The sequence below is a fragment of the Vanellus vanellus genome, assembly GCF_965231255.1.
Source record: "Vanellus vanellus genome assembly, chromosome: 6".
NCBI classification, from domain to species: Eukaryota; Metazoa; Chordata; class Aves; order Charadriiformes; family Charadriidae; genus Vanellus; species Vanellus vanellus.
Window position 1 is genome coordinate 68,260,126 of NC_138911.1, and position 20,184 is coordinate 68,280,309.

Sequence of the window (20,184 nt, forward strand, 5' to 3'; positions counted from 1 at the left end):
GTGTTTTAATTAAGAGCTTGCCACATAATTTCACTAGTAAAGTTAATGCTCTTTAAAAGCATGGATAAAGTCCTAAAGATAAGAAATGGGCTCTGTGCCTTTTCACTGAGCTGCTGATAACTTAATGTTTGCTATGGTAACTGTTGTCTTAAAAACAACTATCTTGGTTCTACCTACACAGTGCTGTTCATGCTAGTGTTTTGTAGCACTTAAATACACTAGGAAGGGGAAATAACATGGGCTGGGATTTTTTTGTGTGGTGGTGTTTTGTTTTGTTTTGTTTTTAACTGCAGTATCGGGGGGGGGGTTTGGAGTAGGGTATTGCTTTAAGTTATTGTGGTTTGTGTGGACTCTCTCTCTTCTAATTACCTGGTGTTTCCCACTATATCCTGACACAGGGGACTGGCTCTCTGCTTTTAGATACTAGCTGAACATATCATACCTATTTAACCCCTGATTCTGGCTCCACTCTTGAGGCTGGTGTGAGCAAACCTACTAGCCTGTGGCTTTTGAGGATGTGTATCAATATTTGCCCCTTTCCTTATACAAATTGTTCTTGGTATTATTGTAAATATAACCCCAAGGGACTGACTTTGGTAGGTACACATAGTCCATGGGGCTGTGTTACGGGCTGGCTATGGTCTCCCTTGGGACCCCAGTGAGGTTAACTGCAGTTGGAGCCCCACCACTGCCCTGCTGCTGCTTAGGGTGTCCTACCCTGGGAAGTCAAATGCTTCTTCCCCTGGGTTATAAGGACAAGGTTACTCAGCACAAGAAGGATGTGGACCCATTGGAGTGGGTCCAGAGCAGGCCATGAAGATGATCAGAGGGCTGGAGCACCTCTCCTATGAGAACAGGCTGAGAGAGTTGGGGTGGTTCAGTCTGGAGAAGAGAAGGCTCCAGGGAGACCTTATAGCTCCTTCCAGTACCTACAGTTGGCCAGCAGGAGAGCTGGGGAGGGACTGTTTACAAGGGCATTTAACCACAGGGTGAGGGGTCATGGCTTCAAACTGGAAGAGGGTAGAAATTTTTCCCTGTGAGGGTGGTGAGCCCCTGGCGCAGGTTTCCCAGAGAAGCTGTGGCTGCCCCATCCCTGGAGGTGTTCAAGGCCAGGTTGGACGGGGCTTGGAGCAACCTGGGCTGGTGGGAGGTGTCCCCGCCCAGGGCAGGGGGGTTGGAACTCGATGATTTTGAAGGTCCCTTCCAACCCAAATCATTCCACGATTACAGACCAGTGGTGCCTGTAATATGTTCATGTGAACACCCAGCACCCCTGGAAGCAGAATGCTGAAGCCTGCAGTGTGGCTGTATGGATGATGGCAGAGCTGCCCGTGGATGCCGTCTGTGCGCTTTTTCCACTTCAGCTTTTGCAAATAAAACAAAATTGCACTCCCCCTTCACCAAGGAGGGGGGGTGTCCCCCCTCCTCCTCAGAGCTGGGCAGGGGGGTCGGGGGAGGCCGGTTCCCCCCCCTCCCCTAGCCGGGGCCGGGCCCCGCCGCCGCCTCAGCGCCCGCTTCCCACAATGCCCCTGTCCGAAAACAAAGTCCCACGTGACCGGCGGCGCGGGGAGCCCATCATGGCGTCTCCCAGCGGCTGCCGGCCGCAGCCCGGCGGGCAGGGCGGCGGGGCCGGGGCCGGGCCGGCGGCTCTGCGGGGGGCCGAGGAAGACGCCGAGGGGTTGTACGTGGCGGTGGAGCGGTGCCCCCTCTGCAACACTACGCGCCGCCGCCTCACCTGCGCCAAGTGCGTCCAGAGCGGCGACTTCGTCTTCTTCGACGGCCGCGACTCCGAGAGGTACCGGCGGCCCTGAGGGGACGGGGAGACGGGGGGGGGAACGGGACACGCTCCCCTGCCCCGCCGGCGGGTGAGGGGGGGGCCGCCCCGCCTCGCGCTGCGGCCGTTGGGTTGCCCCTCCCCCACTCCCCTCAGGGCCGGGGGAGGTGTTGGTGGAAGGGGGGGGTGGGGGTGCGGTTTGTCCGCTAATAGTAATAATAATTAATAACATAGCGCCCCGACTTTCACTTAGTCAGGTGCAGCGGTCAGCCGGCGCGCCCCTGTCGATGTAGCCGACGGAAGCTCCAGGCAGTTCAGGGCAAAAAGAGAGCTGTGCGGTAGGATATTGGTAAATGCCTATCTATTTTCAGCACCTCGCGTTAAACCAGTAGTCTTCTGCATCATTAAACAAAATCAGGAGAGTGTGCGAGAAAACGGCACCTTTCTATTTATTTATTTATTTATTTATTGCCTATATAAATAATCCTAATGATGGGTCTGCCTTTAGAATTACAAAAAAAAAAATACTCTGCTTGAGTTAATCGCGCACCTTCCCGCTCCTTTTTTTGCGAAGCAGCGGCTCTACGGGAGAGCAGCTGAGTGATCGCTACATCAATAAGCAAATATTCTCATTACATGACTCAGAGCAGGTCGCCCCTCCACAGCACGTCCATCCCAGGTTCTTAAAAAGTTTGCTCAGCGCCCTCTCCGGAACAACTCTGGTTTCTGGCTGACGCCGCATTCTTGGTCCTTCATTTGTAGCTTTGTTAGCAGCTGTTGGGAGTGATTTCTTGAACTATTTTGGGAAGGTGGTAAGCAGCCTGTGGTGCGGTATGGTCCTCGCCCCAATGGCTCTTCTCATCCTTCTGCCAAACACAAGCATGACCACAGGGACGGTGCTGTCTTTCTTCCATGAGCAGCGGTGGGAGTGTCCACAGGGTGTCGTCCGGCGTGAATCCACCTGCAAAATTGAGACCTTAGTCTACCACTGGACAGCTTTTCTGTATTTTTTTTTTTTACATCGTGGAACCACAAACTGTATTTATTCTTTCTAAAAAAGATGGAAAACTTGTATTTGTGTGAGACCACTTGGGTTTATCTGCAACTTCCATGAAAAAGTTAGATTTGGAGTTTGGAACATAAACCAAGTTGTTTGTTATTTTTTCCTGCCCCTTTTGTAGCCGTAAGATTTTGGCCAAACATCAGGCTTAATTATAGAAATTCAGTTGTAGCCTTCGTTATAGTGGAACCACTGTCGTTCTGTATTAATCAATGCTTAAGAATTTCCTCCACCCATTATAAAAATGAAACCCTAAAGAAGCAGTCTTAGCCAAACTACCAGAGGCAACAGCTTTTTGGAAAAATAACCTTTTATATTCCTCGTATCTTCTCACATGAGGCAAGATCAACTTTTTCATCTGACAGTTTTCACTACAGCCTCCTAAGGTGCTTTAACTATCCCATTCCTCTGTGGGTAGGAAATCTGTATATTTACACTGTGTGTCTTAACTGCAGGAATTAGTCTCAGGTATTGGGGTTTTTTTGTCTCCCCCCTCCCCCACACCTGGACATCACGGTTCCATCTGTGGCGATCGCTGCTGTTGTTCTCCTGGAGCCTTCATTCTGGGGCGCCTCCCTGGCTTTGTTTCTCCTGCTGCTCACAGCTTTCCCAAGCAGTAGTGCAATTCATTGGAAAGAGCAACTTCACATTAATGAATTAAAGGAACAACACAATGTGAATACCATAAGCATGCTTGATTGCAGTAGGAACGCTCAGTGTAGGGACGAAGCCCCGTAAAGCTTGGGTTTCTTCTAGTTCTTTTGAAGATAATGGAATTGCTTATTTTTAAACACTGTGCTTGAAATATTTTGTCTGCATTCTATAATTAATGCTTAGAATGACTGATAAAAAAGTGAGAGCGAGCCTGTCGCTTCAGAGGTCAGTTTTCTTTGTTTCCTCTTTGTAAGCAGGGAGCGGGTTTCTATGAATTTCTTGCGATGTGAGCACAGGGAGAAGGAGCGACTTCTTACACGGTGACCACGCACCATGGCAAAGTCATGCAGGGACAGGTGCAGTTAACTGGCTGGGTTTCAAGTTGTGTTTACTGTCATCGTTATTTATTTGTTTATCTTATGCCTTCTAGTAGTACCTGGGTTAATTTTAGATCAACCTTATGGCCGGTGCTGGGGGAGGCGGACAGGGTCATGACAAGGGCTTTTCTGTGTGACTCGGTTGTAAGCGCGGTGTGAGAAATTCAGAGTGTGGAAGTGTATGGGGTCACTTGGACCTCCCGTTTGTCTTTTTGAAGTGTTAACAGATGGAGGGAAAAGGTTGTTCTCTCTCTTGTGAAAAGTAAAGAGAGCGAGCATTACCCCTTGTATCCAGTGGTGGTTTATTTTTAGAATTTTCCTTATAAGAAGATAAAGGATTTCATGTTCTAACAGTAAGAATTACTTCAGATTTCTTTTCATTGGACTGTTTTGTGTGCTTATTTTTATAAGAGCTGCAGTAAGATTGAAGTTGTTCATATGTCTGGCAAAAATCACACCCTGGATCTGTGCAGGGGAGAGATTGAGGAGCTGTTAAGATTAATTATTGAAGTACAGCTACAATTAAGGATGAGTAGTCCGGAAGTCCTCCAGTAAAATAATCACTGACATTCTTCTTTTCGTTAGTAATGTGTTGTGTATTCAAAAGCTAAGACAGCGTCTTGATGCTGGTTTCAGCTCGGAGACTCTTCTTGCTCCTGGGAGTTTACTCCAGCCTGTCATATGCATAAATTCTCAGAGTGTATTTTACAAGCGTGCTGAATTTGCTTTGCTTTATATGTCTGCAGATGGCAAAAGCCAAAGACAATATAATTGTGACGTCTAAGCCCGCCTGACTTCTCTAATCTGTGGGTTATGATTAGGAATAGTGACTTTTTGCAGCAGTGGAGTTTTATTATGGTGAATAGGTACAGTAATGGATGCACCTATTGCTGTCCTCAACTCCTTCGGCATTAATCAGTTCCTATTGATTAGAAAGTCTTCCTTTCTGGTTCCTCTAATGATGAACATGTGGAAATAAGCCAGGTAGCCATAGAAAATCTCCGTTTAATGTGATAAGACTTGAGGGAAGAGAAACATCTAATGCATAATTTGAGATGTTGAGTCTTCTCCTCTCAATTTACATTTTATGGGAGTTCCTATAATAGTTCATCTAAAGTTTTGTTTCTTTGCCAAATGGAAAGGCTGTAGATATACAGAGAAAAATTAGTTACATGATGTGATGCAATTAAAATCAGGGCTATATAAGGAAATGGAAATGTTTGCTCAGGAGAAACCTGCTAAAGAAGTTTGTAGGAGCTGTTTGACATAGTTGCTGAAGTGCGTGGTGAGCTGTAATTTTTGCAGGCTTTCACAAATATTTCTATCTTCCCTCCCCAGTAAGAATTTAATTTAGTCCCAGGTTCTTGACAGATCATTCAACTTTTCGCTGATGTGATGGACGTCATTTGGGTAATTGCCTTTAGTCAGACTCTGTGCCCATTAATCCAGCTTTGAAAACAAGAATTGCCCAATTACCCCGGCTCTGTCTCCCAGTGTGACGGTGTGTTTCTGGGCCAAGTTATTTTTAGTTGCAGCCAAAGGTCGGGGGTACAGTAGGTGTGCATTACTCTGTGGTTAGCAGCAGTCTAGTACAGTGCGCTTTTGTAATTTCCATGATGACTGGTGGGGTGAGGACACGGAGGAAGAACGAACGCGCTGGGTTGAGCAGCCGGGCTCCAGTTGCACCACATTCCTCCGGCTCACACGTGGCCTCTGACTTTTATGCCAAGTACCCACATTTAGTTTGGGTTTGTTTTGGAAGGAAAACAGGTACTTTGGTTGACTAATAAGGCAGCAACCAGTAGTTTTGTTGTTGTTTTAATGCTAACGTCATCTGGAAGGGTGATTACGCACTTTCTGAACCCAAAGTTAGTCACCAAGCTTGCAGAGTTCAGCACTTCAAGGAAAGAAATGAAACATTTTCAAGTTTTACCTGAAATCAAACCTACAGAGTTGAGCAGAGAGAGAGGCCCAAGATGCCATCCTGTCAAGGGTTACTGTGTAATTCTTACTAAACAAAGCTTAGATATCCCTGAAATAAAGGACTTGATGGGTTGTACGCGAAATATTAGACCTCTGTTAGGATGAAATTGTCCGTTCTACATGTTCCAGAGGGAAACTAATGAATTGTTTTTCTGTACGTGGACTTGACCTGAGACACACTTTGGAGGAGTGGATCAGGATGGTGCTGTAACATGGGAAGCACAAAGGGAAGTTGAAAAGCCACACGCTGGCAGAAGACAAAGCGCATTTGCTATTTTTTATGCCATCTAAATCTCTTGGCTGTCTCTCTTGCTGTTTGCTCTTACTGTTAACTTTGTCACTTCATGCTTCATTGTAATTTCTCGGTATGCGTCGTTTGTATGCTGTTTTCTTTAAATGTGTTTCTCAATACATTGTGGAGCACGGAGGGGAGCAGTACGTGGCTGCTGCGTATTCAACGGGTGAAAACACAGGATGGTGAATCCTAAAAAAATTCCCTTCTGATCAGTGCTTTGCGGTTCCCATAGCTCAGCCATCCGGTGAAGCTGTGAACGCAAGCAGACATTTGGGTCATGGACTTGTGATGGTTACAAGTGCCTCGTAGAAATAAGTGGAAGACAATGCAACTTATTGCTGTTACTAACAGAAGAAAGATTTGGATGTCACGTAAAAGCCTTGAGAGAGTGCTGTTCTATTTGGACCCATTAATGAATAAAGTGTGAGATGTTTCCGCGTTAGAAGGGAGAAAATGCAGAGTGTAGGGTGTGAAATCCTGCATTTCCCACTGCCAGAGTGGACGCAGCAATACCACCACAGCTTGGGAAATAACACAGTTCAGACTCACTACAGTATCTGAGACAGTACTGTTAATTTCTCCAGTGACTAAAGGTTTTTGGAGTACTATATGTTTTCCTTAATACACAAAGTATTGATATTGCTAAGCGATAAATCTTCTAGAAATAGCAAGTAATTTGCTTACAAGTTCGATAACGCGACAAGCTGATGTTTCCTCAGCTTAGAGGTTCTGTTGCAATTCCTGTGAGACACATGCTCTAGAATTCTGCAAGAGTTTATACATTTAGCCATTACTTCCAAAGATTAAGACAGATAGTTGAGGTTTAAAGACTCCCACAAGCTTCAGTCTTTTTATTGTTTCAGACAACTTACAGTGCCATATTGTGCAAAGTATCAATAAAACCATTTAATCTCTTCCAGGTTTTCAGACAAGAAAGAAAGGCTGATGCATCTTAAAACCAAACAGAGAGAATTCCAAAAACAGTAAGTTGTAGTTATTAAATGAAAATAAACTGTAAGAACTCTCAGAAAAACAAAACCGTCTCTCTAACACACTGTTGCTGGAGACAGATGTAGTCCAGATAATCATAAAACTTTCAATCATTTTTTTTCCTCTAGTGTTTTGAAGGCCATGGAAGGGAAGGAGATAACTGATCAGCTGGTGAGTTGTTCAAAGTGCCCCATAGTTTTTAAACTCTCCGAATTCCTAGATCTCATAGTTTAAAAGTTACAATTTACCTTGAGGGCATTGTGTTGCTTCCCCAAAAAGCCTGTTGTAAGCAAAACTGAAAGTGGCTCTGCAAGCACAGCACTCCAAACAGTCAATATTTTTCATTTCTTACTAGATATTTGTTCAATAACTTACTATACTGATTGACTTTATACTAAGCATCCGGTTTGCTTGTGGCATTCTTTTGTGCACAAAACAGTATATGAAATATTTATTTGTTTGTCTGATCCAATTAAGAACATCCTGCTACTGCTGCACTAAAGCTGCTGGCTTTGTTGTTAATCATTAGTCGGTGTGTTTGAAGTCTTTTGTGCCCTAGAGTTGCTGAACGTTCTTTTTCAGAGATGGAAAATAATGTCTTGCAAGATGAGGATTGAGCAGCTGAAACAGACCATTTGCAAAGAAAATGATGAAATGACAAGACGTGAGTAATGCCTGTGCTTTTGTGATGTGGAAAACTGTGCCTTAGAGTGCCAAATCAATTGATGTGAATTTGAGTGTTAGTTTTTTAAAATGGTGAATTTCCAAACCATCCTTTCTTAAATCAACTGGAAGGCAAATCGGTGACTGGATTTTAGCCTTTTTATGCTTGGGTTTTAATTAGCGAACAGTAGACATTATTCAGCTGGATGGAGATCATTTTGCAACAGCTTTAAAAGTAAATGCTTAGCAGCCTATGACTTTGGCTTTGTCCCTAGAGATGGCTTTATTCAGTGTAGTGTTTCTGATCACTTCCTCTTGATAAAAAGGAGCAAACAGCTCTGCAGCTGTTATGAATTTCATGTAACTGATGAATTTTAACCCATACCTGTCTCGGAATCCTAAAATCCTACTTGAGCAAGAGTCACTGAAATATGGCATAGGTGAATTGCTACTGTTTGTAGGCTGGTGAGTTGCTACTATTCAGCAGCTTCAGTTTTGAAACTCATTAAATATTTTACGCAGATTTTTAGGGTCATTTTTCAGAAGAGAATACGCAGCACTCCTTACAACCTGCACGCAAAGGCAAGATAGGAAGAGTATTCACATGCCTATTGATTGAATCAGAAACATTTTGATGACTTAAAATTCAAGAGGAGCCATACAGAGAGTGGAAGCAGTCGTATACCTGAGAATAGGTATAAAGGAACAGCACGAGCTTGCAGTGATAACATCAAAAAGGCTGAGATGCAAAATTATTTCAATTAATAAGGAAGATGGATAGTAACAACAAGAAATGTGTAATAAGAAGAAGATGAGGGAGTAGGCAAACCTGTTAGTTAACAGGAAGGAAAGCAACTAACAGTGCAGAGAAGTCTGAAGCATTCAGCGCCACCTTTGCTTCATCTGCTCACAAAGAAAATGTGATTAGCCAGATTAAATTTTACATCATGAGAGGACTGGAGGCTAAAGAAAGAAAACAACCCGCTAAATATTATTTTATGTCAGCAAGGCCATATGAGATTCACCTTGTGGAACTTAAGGAATGAGCTGAAGTAGTCTGTGGAGCACTTGAGAACGCATGAGGGAGAGTGGATGTCCCAGGAAACGGGGTGAAAACAGCATTTTTCTTTGAAGGGTGGAGCAAGAACTGATGACACGGTCATCCTGTTATAAACCTCTGACCGCTTTGTAGGTAGGAAATTAAAAACAGGCATCGCTTTGAATAGGCATCACTTTGTTAAGAATAGGCCATATCAAATCAACCTCTTCTCCTGGGGGTCAAGTGGTCTAGCAGAGGATGAAGCAGAAGATGCAGCGTACCTTGCCATTGGGCAGTACCCCAAACTGGTTCACGAGCAAGCAAAGATGGTTGCTCTGGGTGTCATCCCTGCAAGGTATGAAGAAAGGCTGCATTCAGAAAGTGGTGATACTTGTCAAACCAAGGAGATGAGACAGGTGGAGCTCAGCAGGAACCACTTCCTGGCCCAGTTTTGTTCAATATTTTCCATAATAGCTTGCATGGTAGAACGGAGGAGACCAAGGTGGATGCTGTGGAGAACGGGATCAAATTCAAAATCATGCAGATAAATTAACAACATCGCCCGAAGAGGACAGTCGAGTGCACGTTGTTTAGGAAAGAGAAACATATAAACCCAAAGTGGGGGGCGGTGGTGAGATTTGACAGGAAAGGATGAGGGAAATTGCAAATTAAATAAAAATTTATCAATCTAATGCTGCTCCAGAAAAGTTCAGACCTCATTCTGGGTTATGCTAATATAAGCATTGTATTTAAGATGGAAGCCATTATCCTGCTGTGCCCGGCGTTGGTGTTGCCTCAGTGGAAGTCTGGAGTCCGATTTGAGGAATTTAGGAAAAACAGAAATCAACTGGAGAAAGTCTGGAAGAGAATATTAAGAATAAAACACAAGGAATGGCTAAGAAAATTGATATTTGGTTTGGTTTAGAGGAGAGGAAGGTGAAGAAAAGCAGTTTTTCAGTAGGTAGAAGATCATTATGAAGGAGACAATAACTACTTTCTCTCTCTAGCCTGGGAAGAGGGAAGAGAAAGTCAATGTGACTTTGAGGAACTTAGTCACCTTTTCTCAAAACACAGCTCTGAAGGTGGCAAAAAGTTAGGACCAACTGGGAAGGGGAGTTCCTCCACTTTTCTACTCTTCTGTGAAGCGTATTATCCACAGCTTTTGCAGCATCTCTGATTCACAGTGAACTTGATGAGATTTAACCCATGAACTGACCTAACTATTGCCCAGCCGACCTGTTGTTAGCTCAATTACCCCAAAACTGCTCTTGCAGATAGACTCAAAATGAGCTCTTGCCATGGCTAGCCAGCAGACCAGGAACTCAACTTGGTTCGCTCTTGGACCACTTTAGAAAATGTAAATAGGTTGTTTCTCTTCTCTTGGATGTGGCATAGTTTAGTTTTCTGAAATAAGAACAATTTCTAGAACATTGAGCCCCTGTTTTTGCAGTTGACTGGATACCTCAATAATTGGCGCTTCTTAAAATAAGATTTTAAAATATGTGTGTATGCCTTCTGTCTATAGAAAACAGTTCAAGGAGAAAATCTTGCAAGTATCTGGTGTAGCTCTCTGTTGTGCCTGTGCTTGCATTTATCAGGCAATGTAGATGTGTGGGACATAGCGGTGTCCTGAAATACTTCTGGGGACAAATTTTAATCACCTCATAAACTGGGTCATAAAACAGAGGTGCTAAGCCAAAAAAAAAAGGACAGTTGTTTCTGCAACGGGACTGCTAAAGAGGAAACGCGTGTGCAGTGTTCTCCCCTGCTTCTCAAATAATTGCTGTTGGCCCTGCAGGAAAGGGAGTTCGTTCTGTGAAAAAGGAGCCTTTCAAGTACAACATGAATGTGAAAATGGAACAGATGGACGTTTTACTCCTCTTCTGTCTCTTATTCTTTATGCAAAGGCAGAATTTGGGAATATGAATGCAAGCATTAATTGATTTTCTGTTGATGTTACAGGAATGCTTAAAGGAAACTGAATTGCTAGCTGGCACACAGGGATTCTTGGTATCACTCAGCGAAAAGTCAATTTTTCTATGGTTCCTCTAACAGGAGGTCACTTATTTTATAAACCTGAGGATTATTAGTTCTTATCTGCATAGAGAAACTATTCTCGTCTTCTTTAATCTGGGACTTTGCATCTCCCACGTATCAGATCTTCCTTCCTACCAAACACATGGTGGATCGCAATAGATCATTTAGATGATTAGAAATAATTCCTGACGTTCAGAGAAAGCACACGCTGTGTCTGCGGGGCCAGGCACGCTCGGAGGGCTAGCTAGCAGCGGTCCTGGGCTCCCACCCTGCCAGACCGGGGACCGGCCAGAGCTCTGTGCAGTTCCAGCTCTGTGGGTGCAGACCAGGACTAGTGGGGTATCATGTGCTGGCCAGGGATGGCTGGGCACAGACCCATGGGTGGGAATCGGTCTTGGGTCCTGTTCTTTGGATGTAGCCTTTAATTTTTGTGCTCTCTTGTTGGGAAGACTGACAGTCTGAATGTATTGTTTGAGGTAGCTGTAGCTGCTCAGAAGTTTTCTTGGTTTCAGCTCTGCAGAGAAGGACCTGGGAGTCTTGGTGGGCAACAGGTCGACCATCAGCCTGCAGTGTGCTCTTTTGGCCAAGAAGGCCATCAGTCTCCTGGTGTGCAAGAAAAAGAGCATGGTCAGTGGGTTGAGGGAGGCCATCCTCCCTCGTCACTGCCCTGGTGAGGCCACATCTGCAGTACTGTGTCCAGTTCTAGGCTCCCCAGTTCAAGAAAGGCAAGGAACTACTGGAGAGAGTCCAGCGGATGGCTACGAAGACAGTCAGGGGACTGGAGCATCGCTCCGATGAGGAAAGGCTGAGAGACCTGGGGCTGTTTAGGCTGGAGAAGAGAAGGCAGAGAGGGGATCTCATGAACACTTATCAATCTCTAAAGGGCGGCTGTCGAGAGGATGGGGCCAGATTCTTTTCAGTGGTGCCCAGTGACAGGACAAGGGGCAACGGGCACAAACTGGAACACAGGAAATTTTGTCTCAACACGAGGAAAAACTTCTTTACTTTGAGGGTGACAGAGTGCTGGAACAGGCTGCCCAGAGAGGTTGTAGAGTCTCTTGCTCCGGAGATATTCAAAACCTGCCTGGATGCATTCTTGTGCAACCTGCTCTGGGTGACCCTGCTCTGGCAGGGGGGTTGGACTAGATGACCTCCAAAGGCCTGTTCCAACCCTTGCCGTACTGTGATATAATGCAGCTTCTTTGAGTAGCAGATGCTGCGGAGCATTCTTACTGTAGCTTCGGTCTCATCTGTGCCTTGAAGTAAAAAATATACCAGTAAAACGATGTCAGGGTTTAGTGCTTCCCTTCCATGCAAGGGACAGTTATCCCACTTCTTGATTACAGGAAAACGATGCGAAGCGAAGTGATGCTGTAAGAGAACCTGACTAACACTCATTCTTCTCAGCCATAAAAATGGAAAGTGAGTGTCTAGTAGATGAGGGCTCTTGTTCAAACTATACCACGTTAAGGGTTTTAGACATAGAATCATAGAATGGTTTAGGTTGGGAAGGACCTTGAAGATTATCAAGTTCCAGCCCCCCTGCCGTAGGCAGGGACACCTCCACTAGACCAGGTTGCCCAAGGCCACATCCAGCCTGGCCTTGAACACCTCCAGGGATGGGGCCTCAACAACCTCTCTGGGCGCATGTATTTGGAGAGTGTGTATAAGAAATATTTGCCTGGTCTTTTGGAAGACAGAGGTGGCTAACTCACTGTCTCTAGCAGCATATGTTTGTGGAAGCACTACTGCAGTCAGTTATTTTATAGGAGAATCAACAGATGTTCTCGAAGTGTATTTTTCCAAGCCTCAGCGTGCCTGAAGCGTGGAGTAAATTCAGGCGGTTGCAGCACTTCAGCACATAAGCGCATTTCTCATTTTGCGACTGGAAAGGGTGACCAGTAGTAGTGTTCCCTTGTGGTAACGAGAAGTCTGCACTGTTGGGATCCACGTGCTTTAAGAGTGTGAAGCCCAAATAGCATATGCTAATATAAGCAGTGGTGAATGAAGATGCTTTCTGCACTTGATTTTGGCTGCAAGCAATGCATGTCTTTTTGGCCAGCGCTGTGCAAACATGTACAGTCAGGCTATTTCTGTCATGACGATTACCTCAGAAGTTTAATTAAACTGCGAAATCTTGGCTTTTGTGCTGCAAATCCAAAAATAGCCGGGTAAAAGATAGGGAAAGATTAATCCTGATTTCAGTCTCTTTGGAGATCTTCAGAAAAGATTAAAAAAAGCCGTACCACTTAGCAGCTGGAAAATGTTAATAGTGAAGCAGGGTTTTCTGTTTTAAGCTGCTGTAGAGCTTGTTTTCTATAAATATTAATAATGCTTTTCTCCAGCTTACTACAAGTACCTCACAGCTCCTTTTCCAAGGCTAACATCTGCTGCTGTTTTCACAGATGCGGAGGGGCTTCTGAGAATCAAAGAGGAGAACCAGAAGCATTACCGCAGAGCTCAGCGGCATCAGGAGAAGAAAGAGAAGATCCAGAAGCATAACCACAAGCTGGGAGACTTGGTAGAGAAAAAAATGTATGACTTGAAAACCCAGTACGAGCATCTGGCAAATCTTCGTCGGACGCATATCCTGGAGCTAACATCAGTCATATTTCCCATTGAAGAAGTAAAGACAAGCATGAGGTACAGAAGGCTTATCCTTTTGGGCTCATTTTGCTTAGCTTTAGACACCTAGAAGTGAGTCACCTAAGTCTAAGCTAGACTCTCTGGCTCCCGTAGCATCTGTGGGGAGAAGGAGATGTTTCCCAAAGGCAAGGCATCTGAGGTCCAGAACAGAAGAATCTGGAGGTGCTAGTATCTCCCTGCTGAGAGATCTGAGCTATGTGTCCAACGTTAAACTTTCTTAAAGTAGATAATTAAAAATCCCAGAACAAAGGAAAGTAGTTCTGGCAATAAGGAGTTTTGCAGGAGTGTTTCCATAAGCATTTTGTTCTCTGTGAAATCTGGCTGAGCGCCTGTCAAGTACATCGCTGATTATATTTTTAAAACTTCTTTAAAAACGCTCTGTTCCTCTTTGGGTGCTACAGAGATCCTGCAGATGTGTCTTCTGAGAGTGACAATGCTATGACCTCTAGCACTGTGAGCAAGCTCGCGGAAGCCAGGAGAACCACGTATCTCTCTGGGAGATGGGTGTGTGATGATCATAACGGGGACACCAGCATCAGTATCACAGGGCCTTGGATAACCCTTCCTAATAACGGAGACTATTCAGCGTATTACAACTGGGTGGAAGAGAAGAAGACTACACAAGGACCAGGTAAGGAGCAAGCAAGGTCTGATTAGGCATCTGGGATGCTCCAGAAGCCATAGAACTTGCAGCCTTGGATGCCAGTAGAAGGCGACGAGGAGTGGGAGCCTGGTCCCTTTGTTCTCGCCCAGATGAACCTGAGTCAGAAATAAATACCAGTATGGGGATTAGTCCTCTGAAATCCTCTTTTGCAGGAAATGCTCACTGGGACACAGCACAATGTAATAGAGAGATAAAGTTAATTATTCACAGTTTTGACACGGTTCACATACCGTCATTTTAACAGGAATTCCGGGAATTACTATTTTCTACCAACTTCTGACAGATTTCACTGTAAATGATTGCTGGATCCAGGCTGTTCTCAGTACTTACAAATGACATTTTCCAGAGTAGACTTCAGTAGCACATTAACACACCCACTGAGGCTTCATTTAAAATGAGACTTTCATGATGTTTTTATTTCTTTTAGATATGGAGCATAATAACCCCGCTTATACCATCAGTGCTGCATTGTGCTATGCAACTCAGCTTGTTAACACTTTGTCTCTCATACTTGATGTGAATCTTCCCAAGAAGCTCTGCAACAGGCAAGTAAATGCAAGCCTCCGAGGAGGTGAATCAGTGACCGGTTTTGACTGATCTTAATTCCGTTTGGTTTTGTGAACAAAGTCGTTGCTTGGAACAGCTTTTATGGTAACGGTCGATGGCTTGTGGATTTTTGTGCTGTTTTAATTCTGGATGGAGGGCTAGTAGGATTTTAGACCACAGTTAATAGTCCCTCCCTCCCTTTAACCTCCTGAGAGTGTAGACCAACCATCATAGTTGAAAATAACAGCTTTCTAATTGATGTATTCAGCATCCAGAAATCAGAAACGAAATATGACAGTGCGTGAATAGCGCTTTTCATTTTACGAGACCCTACTGTGCTTTACAAAATCCTGCCCCAATATTCAGCAGCTCTTAATCATCCTGAATAGCTCCGCTACGTTAAGTGCCGTAGAACAAGGCCTTACATGCAGCGGCATGACAGCAGCAGAATTCTCTTTAGGATAAAACACCTATGGGGAGCGTACCTGGCTGCCAGACGTCTGGGAGTGTCTTGTGTAAACCCCATTTGTGATGAAAAGCCCTGTTGGCTTTTTAATGTCTGTGTGGAGCAGATGGGATCTGTACTGAGGAAGCTGGAGACCTGGCCGGTCTTCCAGAAGTCTCAAATATGCTGCTGAAATTCTTTTCAGTGTTTAAAATAGTGGTTGCCGAAGCGAGAGCACAAAAGTTGTGTAGGATCTCTGCAGTTTTTCTATACTATTATTTGGGTGCTCAGGTTTCCCAGAAGGAAAAGGTCAGGAACAGGAAATGAGGCAAGATTTAAAAGGAGAGCCGAAATAGCTTGGCTGCAGCAGATCTTCGAGTTTCGCACAGCTTGCATCACCTGTCCTGTTGAAACCGGTGAGATCAGGGCAAGCCGTGCTTGCTGATGAAATGCTAACAGTCTTGCACGGTGAACTATTAATCTTCCGAGCAGTCCAAAACTGGCTGTGCAGTTTAAGCAAGTGCTCACTGCGAGGATGTTTACTCTGGGATTTGTTAGGAAGCCAGTGCACAGAACGCTGGCGTCTCCAGTAGGTGGATTTTCACAGCATTTTGCTTGGTGTGTATATATCTGTGTGTGTGTGGTGTTTCAACAGCGAGTTCTGTGGAGAGAATCTCAGCAGACACAGGTTCACACGGGCAGTGAAGAAGCTGAATGCTAATATCCTTCACCTTTGCTTCTCTCAGGTAGGGGGAATGGACAGTTGGATTCTTTAAATAGCTTTTAAAATATCAACTGTGTCTGCAGGTTTCCTCCGGTACTGATCGTGTCTTTTTCTTACCTTCCCCGTGGTAGCACGTAAATTTAGATCTGTTGCACCCGCTGCATACGCTCAGGAACCTTATGTACCTGGTCAGCCCAGACACTGAGAACTTGGGCAGGTAAGAAAAGCAGTATCTCAGCTCACCTGTGACTGAATCCCTTTTGAAGTTACGCGTTTGCCTTGTTAATTATAAGGGAAGTTGTTCTCTTCTGCTGTACCTATAGATCAGTCCTCAGCACATCAGAAATCAGGGTAGTTACAAGGAGGAGACAGGAGAGGACAGAAAAAGGGTGTCCTGAGTAGGAAATTAGATTTGAGAGATATGTGTGTGCTGTGCTTCTGCGTATGTGGAGGCTCAGCTGGAGCCTTCGTCGCTGATTAGAGACTTGTTTTTCCTATGCCCAGAAGCAGGAACTCCTTCCCTCCAGGGGACAGCAGCACATATGCCAGGCAGTCTCACTGTGCTCCAAATATGACCCTACCCACGTCTTGCCAACATGTAAATGCCTAAGAGCACCCTAAAACAAATCTTAGGTAAACCTTTCCCAAAATACTCCCAGTCAGTAAAAACCCTAGACCAAAGTCAACACTTCAAATAATCTTAATTTCTATGTAAATCAAGATTAAAGACAACTTTTCTGTTAACCTAGTATGTGATGAAAAGAACATCAGTTCCTGTGGGCTGCACGCACCAGGTTTAATAATCTTCCCTTTTTTTTTTTTAACATCTTAAATATAAGAAAGCAAACAACATTGATTTCCTGTTGGGATAATCCAGTCACAAGTCACTTGTGCCTGAGACAGTCTGCAAATATTTGTTTAATCTGACTACTGCTTTATTACTGCTTAAACACAGTAACATTCTGAAATCTGCATTTCCACTTTGTTCTCATGTACAGATCTAGTTTTATTTAAAAACCTGCAGTGCCACTAAGAGGAACTGAACGCATTCCTCTAATCGCTTCCCTCATGTTCTTTGGGTATATCCCTATTGATTCAGCCCGAAGATATGGGGAGCCAAATCTTTGTAACGAAGCTCAGTTTGGAAAAAAACTATGTGCTTGCTGCTGCTTGTCTGAAAATGAGGAGGGTGCAAGAAATACCCAGAGAACAAAGAACTGGGATCCGAATGCCACAGTGGACAAAAAGCGAAGCCTGATGGATCCCCACGATGTGATGTAGAAGGTCTGAGCAGAGGGATGGGTCTCGCTTCTCTGGGCAGATGTTACAGAGCGCCACGCACATCAGTCGGGTCCATGTAGTAAAAGAAAAGGTTACAGGAAAGAGTCGGAGAAAATACCTACCAGTGAGGGGAATAGTTTAGTCTGTGTAAAACTGTCTTTAGCTCGCTAGAGGTGAGATTTGAGAGATGACCCGATTTCCACGCCTTCATGGGGAGAAAATACCGGCTACTGAATGTCCTTGCAGACACCATTGGAAGCAAAGAGTCTGAGATAGGTTGAAATGAGGCACATGTGCTTAACACAGAGATTAATTACCTGCAAGAATGAACGTGAGGATTCTCTTTCCTTATGTCGTCCTGTCAAGGCTGGGTGAGTTTCTGGAATGGATGCTTTCATCAGGCAGAAGTTCCTGGGCTCGGGACAGGGGGAACAGGTGGAACGTAATGGCCTTTGTCACAGAGGAGGTCACTCGAGATGATCTTATGGTCCCTTCTGGCCTTAAACCTGATGACTCTCCTCTTATGTTGCCTTGTTAAGCAAAATGCTTTGCCAGAAGGCAGCGCTCCCATTCCTTTCCAGATTATGAAAGAGGAGTGTTTACCTTTAATTTCTCAGCTGTCTGCAAAGTTTGCAGCAACCGGCTCTCTATTTTCCTTTCGATATCCAGGCCTATAGTTGCCCGATAGGCACTGAGCCTGCTCTGGCTCAGCAAAGATGTTTCTGGTTTTGGCTGCCCCGGTACTCCAGTGCAAAGCACTGGGACGGGGTGGGATGCAATTGCTTCTCCCACCAGGCAGCGGCAGCAAGGAACTCGGAGTCCCAGCGCAGGCTGGGTTTGGCTGGGACCTCTGGAGATCCAGCCCATCGCTCCACTCAAAAGCAGAGCCAACTAGAGCCAGTTCCTCGGGACCAGTGGGGTTTTGAATATCTCCAGTGATGGAGACTCCACAGCCTCCCCGGCCCAACCTGTTTCAGTGTTTGACCAGCCCCATAAGTAAAAAGAGATCTTGAGATGTTGCTGAGGGCGAAGTGATGTTCTGGGAAATCTCCGCTAGTGAGTTGTGCCAGCCCGAGGGTGAGAGTTGTAAACGACGCGCTTCCCCTCGCTGACAGAGCTGCAACCGTCTTGGCCTGGCCGGGGCTGGTGTTAAAAATAAAAGCCGTTCCACATCAAGCTGAGATTCCCACCAGTGGAGCTGTGAGTTATTAGCAATAGCGTTTCCTTTTGTTTGTGCGTGTTTCACTGTCCGCTGCCAAAGCAGAACAGCTCTTCCGCCGTCCCGGCTCCCTGGATCGGAACCCAGCTACCGCTTCCTTGGCCAACTGGTTTCGTTTCGCCATTGTCATAACAGAGTTATCTCCGTAGCCAGCGAGTTTCTCTCTCTGCCAGCTGATAAACCCAGAGGTGTTTTAATTTCTCTGCCATGCACGTGACAGGGTCGGGTGCCTCGGCGTGCCTAGGACTCGCAGCAGCCGAGTGACAGTCCCTCTCCTGCATGGTCCCAAACGGGCTGACGGCGCTGTGTCCGTGTTCGCAGGTCTGGGCCTTTCGAAATCAGCGCCGATCTCGAAGACTCCATGGAGTTCGTGGATCCCAGTGCCACCGGAGAAACAGATGAGAGCGGAGATGAGCACGTCAGCGATGAAGAGACAGACCTAGGGACGGACTGGGAGAATCTGCCGAGCCCCAGGTTCTGCGATATCCCCTCCCAGCCGGCGGAGATGCTGCAGAGCCAGAGCACCCAGGTGTCTCAGCCCATTGCCAGCAGCAGCGCCGGCGGAATGATCTCGTCCGCTGCCGCCTCGGTCACCTCGTGGTTGAAGGCGTACACTGGACATCGCTAACGAGCATGGGAAAAGGATCGTAGGATTTGTGGAAGGAATCCCTCCCCGACAATGCTGTAGTAAACCTTACATATTCAGTTAAGTAGTGCCTGGAACAAAGAAAAGGTCAGACTTTCATTTTGTAAACCAGAAAAACCTTTTTATTTACCCAAGATGACTGTGACGGTACCATTTTGTAAATTAGCTAGCTACGTACTTCTGACGGATTCTGTGACGGCACTTTGTGTCTCGGTTCTGTCTGCATTGTTGAGTATCGAAGAAAAAGGACCCGGTAGCCTCCAGCTCTACTTTCTAAAGAAGAAACAGATTTTGGAGTATTTGGATCGGGACGAGTACGGAGAGAAGGCTGCTCTGTGTGCAGTCTGGACAGTGGTGCAAATGCAGTTCACATTTTCTTAACTCTCCTTACAGGGTTTTCGTTCGTGTGTGTTTGAAATCTGTCTTGCATAATGCAAAAATGCATCTTTCTAAATTTTTTTCATTCAGGACATGAAAATTATGCATTTTTAACATGTTTTCTAATCTCTGTTGCCATATTTTTAATACAAAGAATCAGCGTGGACAGGAATTCACACAGCAAATTGCTCTTATTTTAGATTTGGTTGTGAATCTTTACCCAGTTTTGCCGTAGAAAACTGGCCTGTTTCATGCTGTTTCCACCGGTTGGTAGTCTCGTGTTGCGCTGTCCGAAGCACACAGGCTCTTTACTCTTAATATCATACACCAAAGAAACACTGGACGTTCTCTTAGCTAAACCCACATTTGACGCTGATACAGGATTCCGTTGTTGCAATAATATTCATCAGTTACACCACCATGTTGCCACTTTTTAACAGTAGAAAAACCTCATTTCGAACTAGTTTAATGAAGTCACGCCGTCTCCACACTACATGCATTTTAAACCCTATTCTAATTTATGTTCATGGTGGGGTTGGTTTCGGGGTTTTTCTTGTTTACTCAATGCCAAGAAGTTGATTTCATTTCACTGCAGAAATGCTCCCAGCGCAGCTGGCTCGCTTGTAAAACTACAGGAGGTGCGACGCTGACAGATGCGTTCGTTAACAAGTGCTCCTCCGCTTCCTCTGCCTTGCGGTATGTATTACTTAACGATGGGTTCGCTCGGTGAGGCTTCCAACGTACGGTTTACATTTTAGATAGT

The 20,184-nt window shown here is 45.2% G+C and overlaps 1 protein-coding gene across 1 annotated transcript; it reads left to right on the top strand.

Annotated features, from left to right (window-relative positions):
- Positions 1-1,523: 1,523 nt before the first annotated feature.
- Positions 1,524-20,184, top strand: ATG14 (autophagy related 14; the record flags this gene model as incomplete). The annotated part of the gene is made up of 10 exons (XM_082485722.1): positions 1,524-1,795; positions 7,064-7,126; positions 7,262-7,304; positions 7,716-7,797; positions 13,278-13,515; positions 13,920-14,149; positions 14,610-14,731; positions 15,833-15,919; positions 16,029-16,114; positions 18,719-20,184. The coding sequence occupies 10 exons, from the start codon at positions 1,524-1,526 to the stop codon at positions 19,023-19,025; spliced, it is 1,530 nt and encodes a 509-aa protein (XP_082341848.1). The 3' UTR covers positions 19,026-20,184.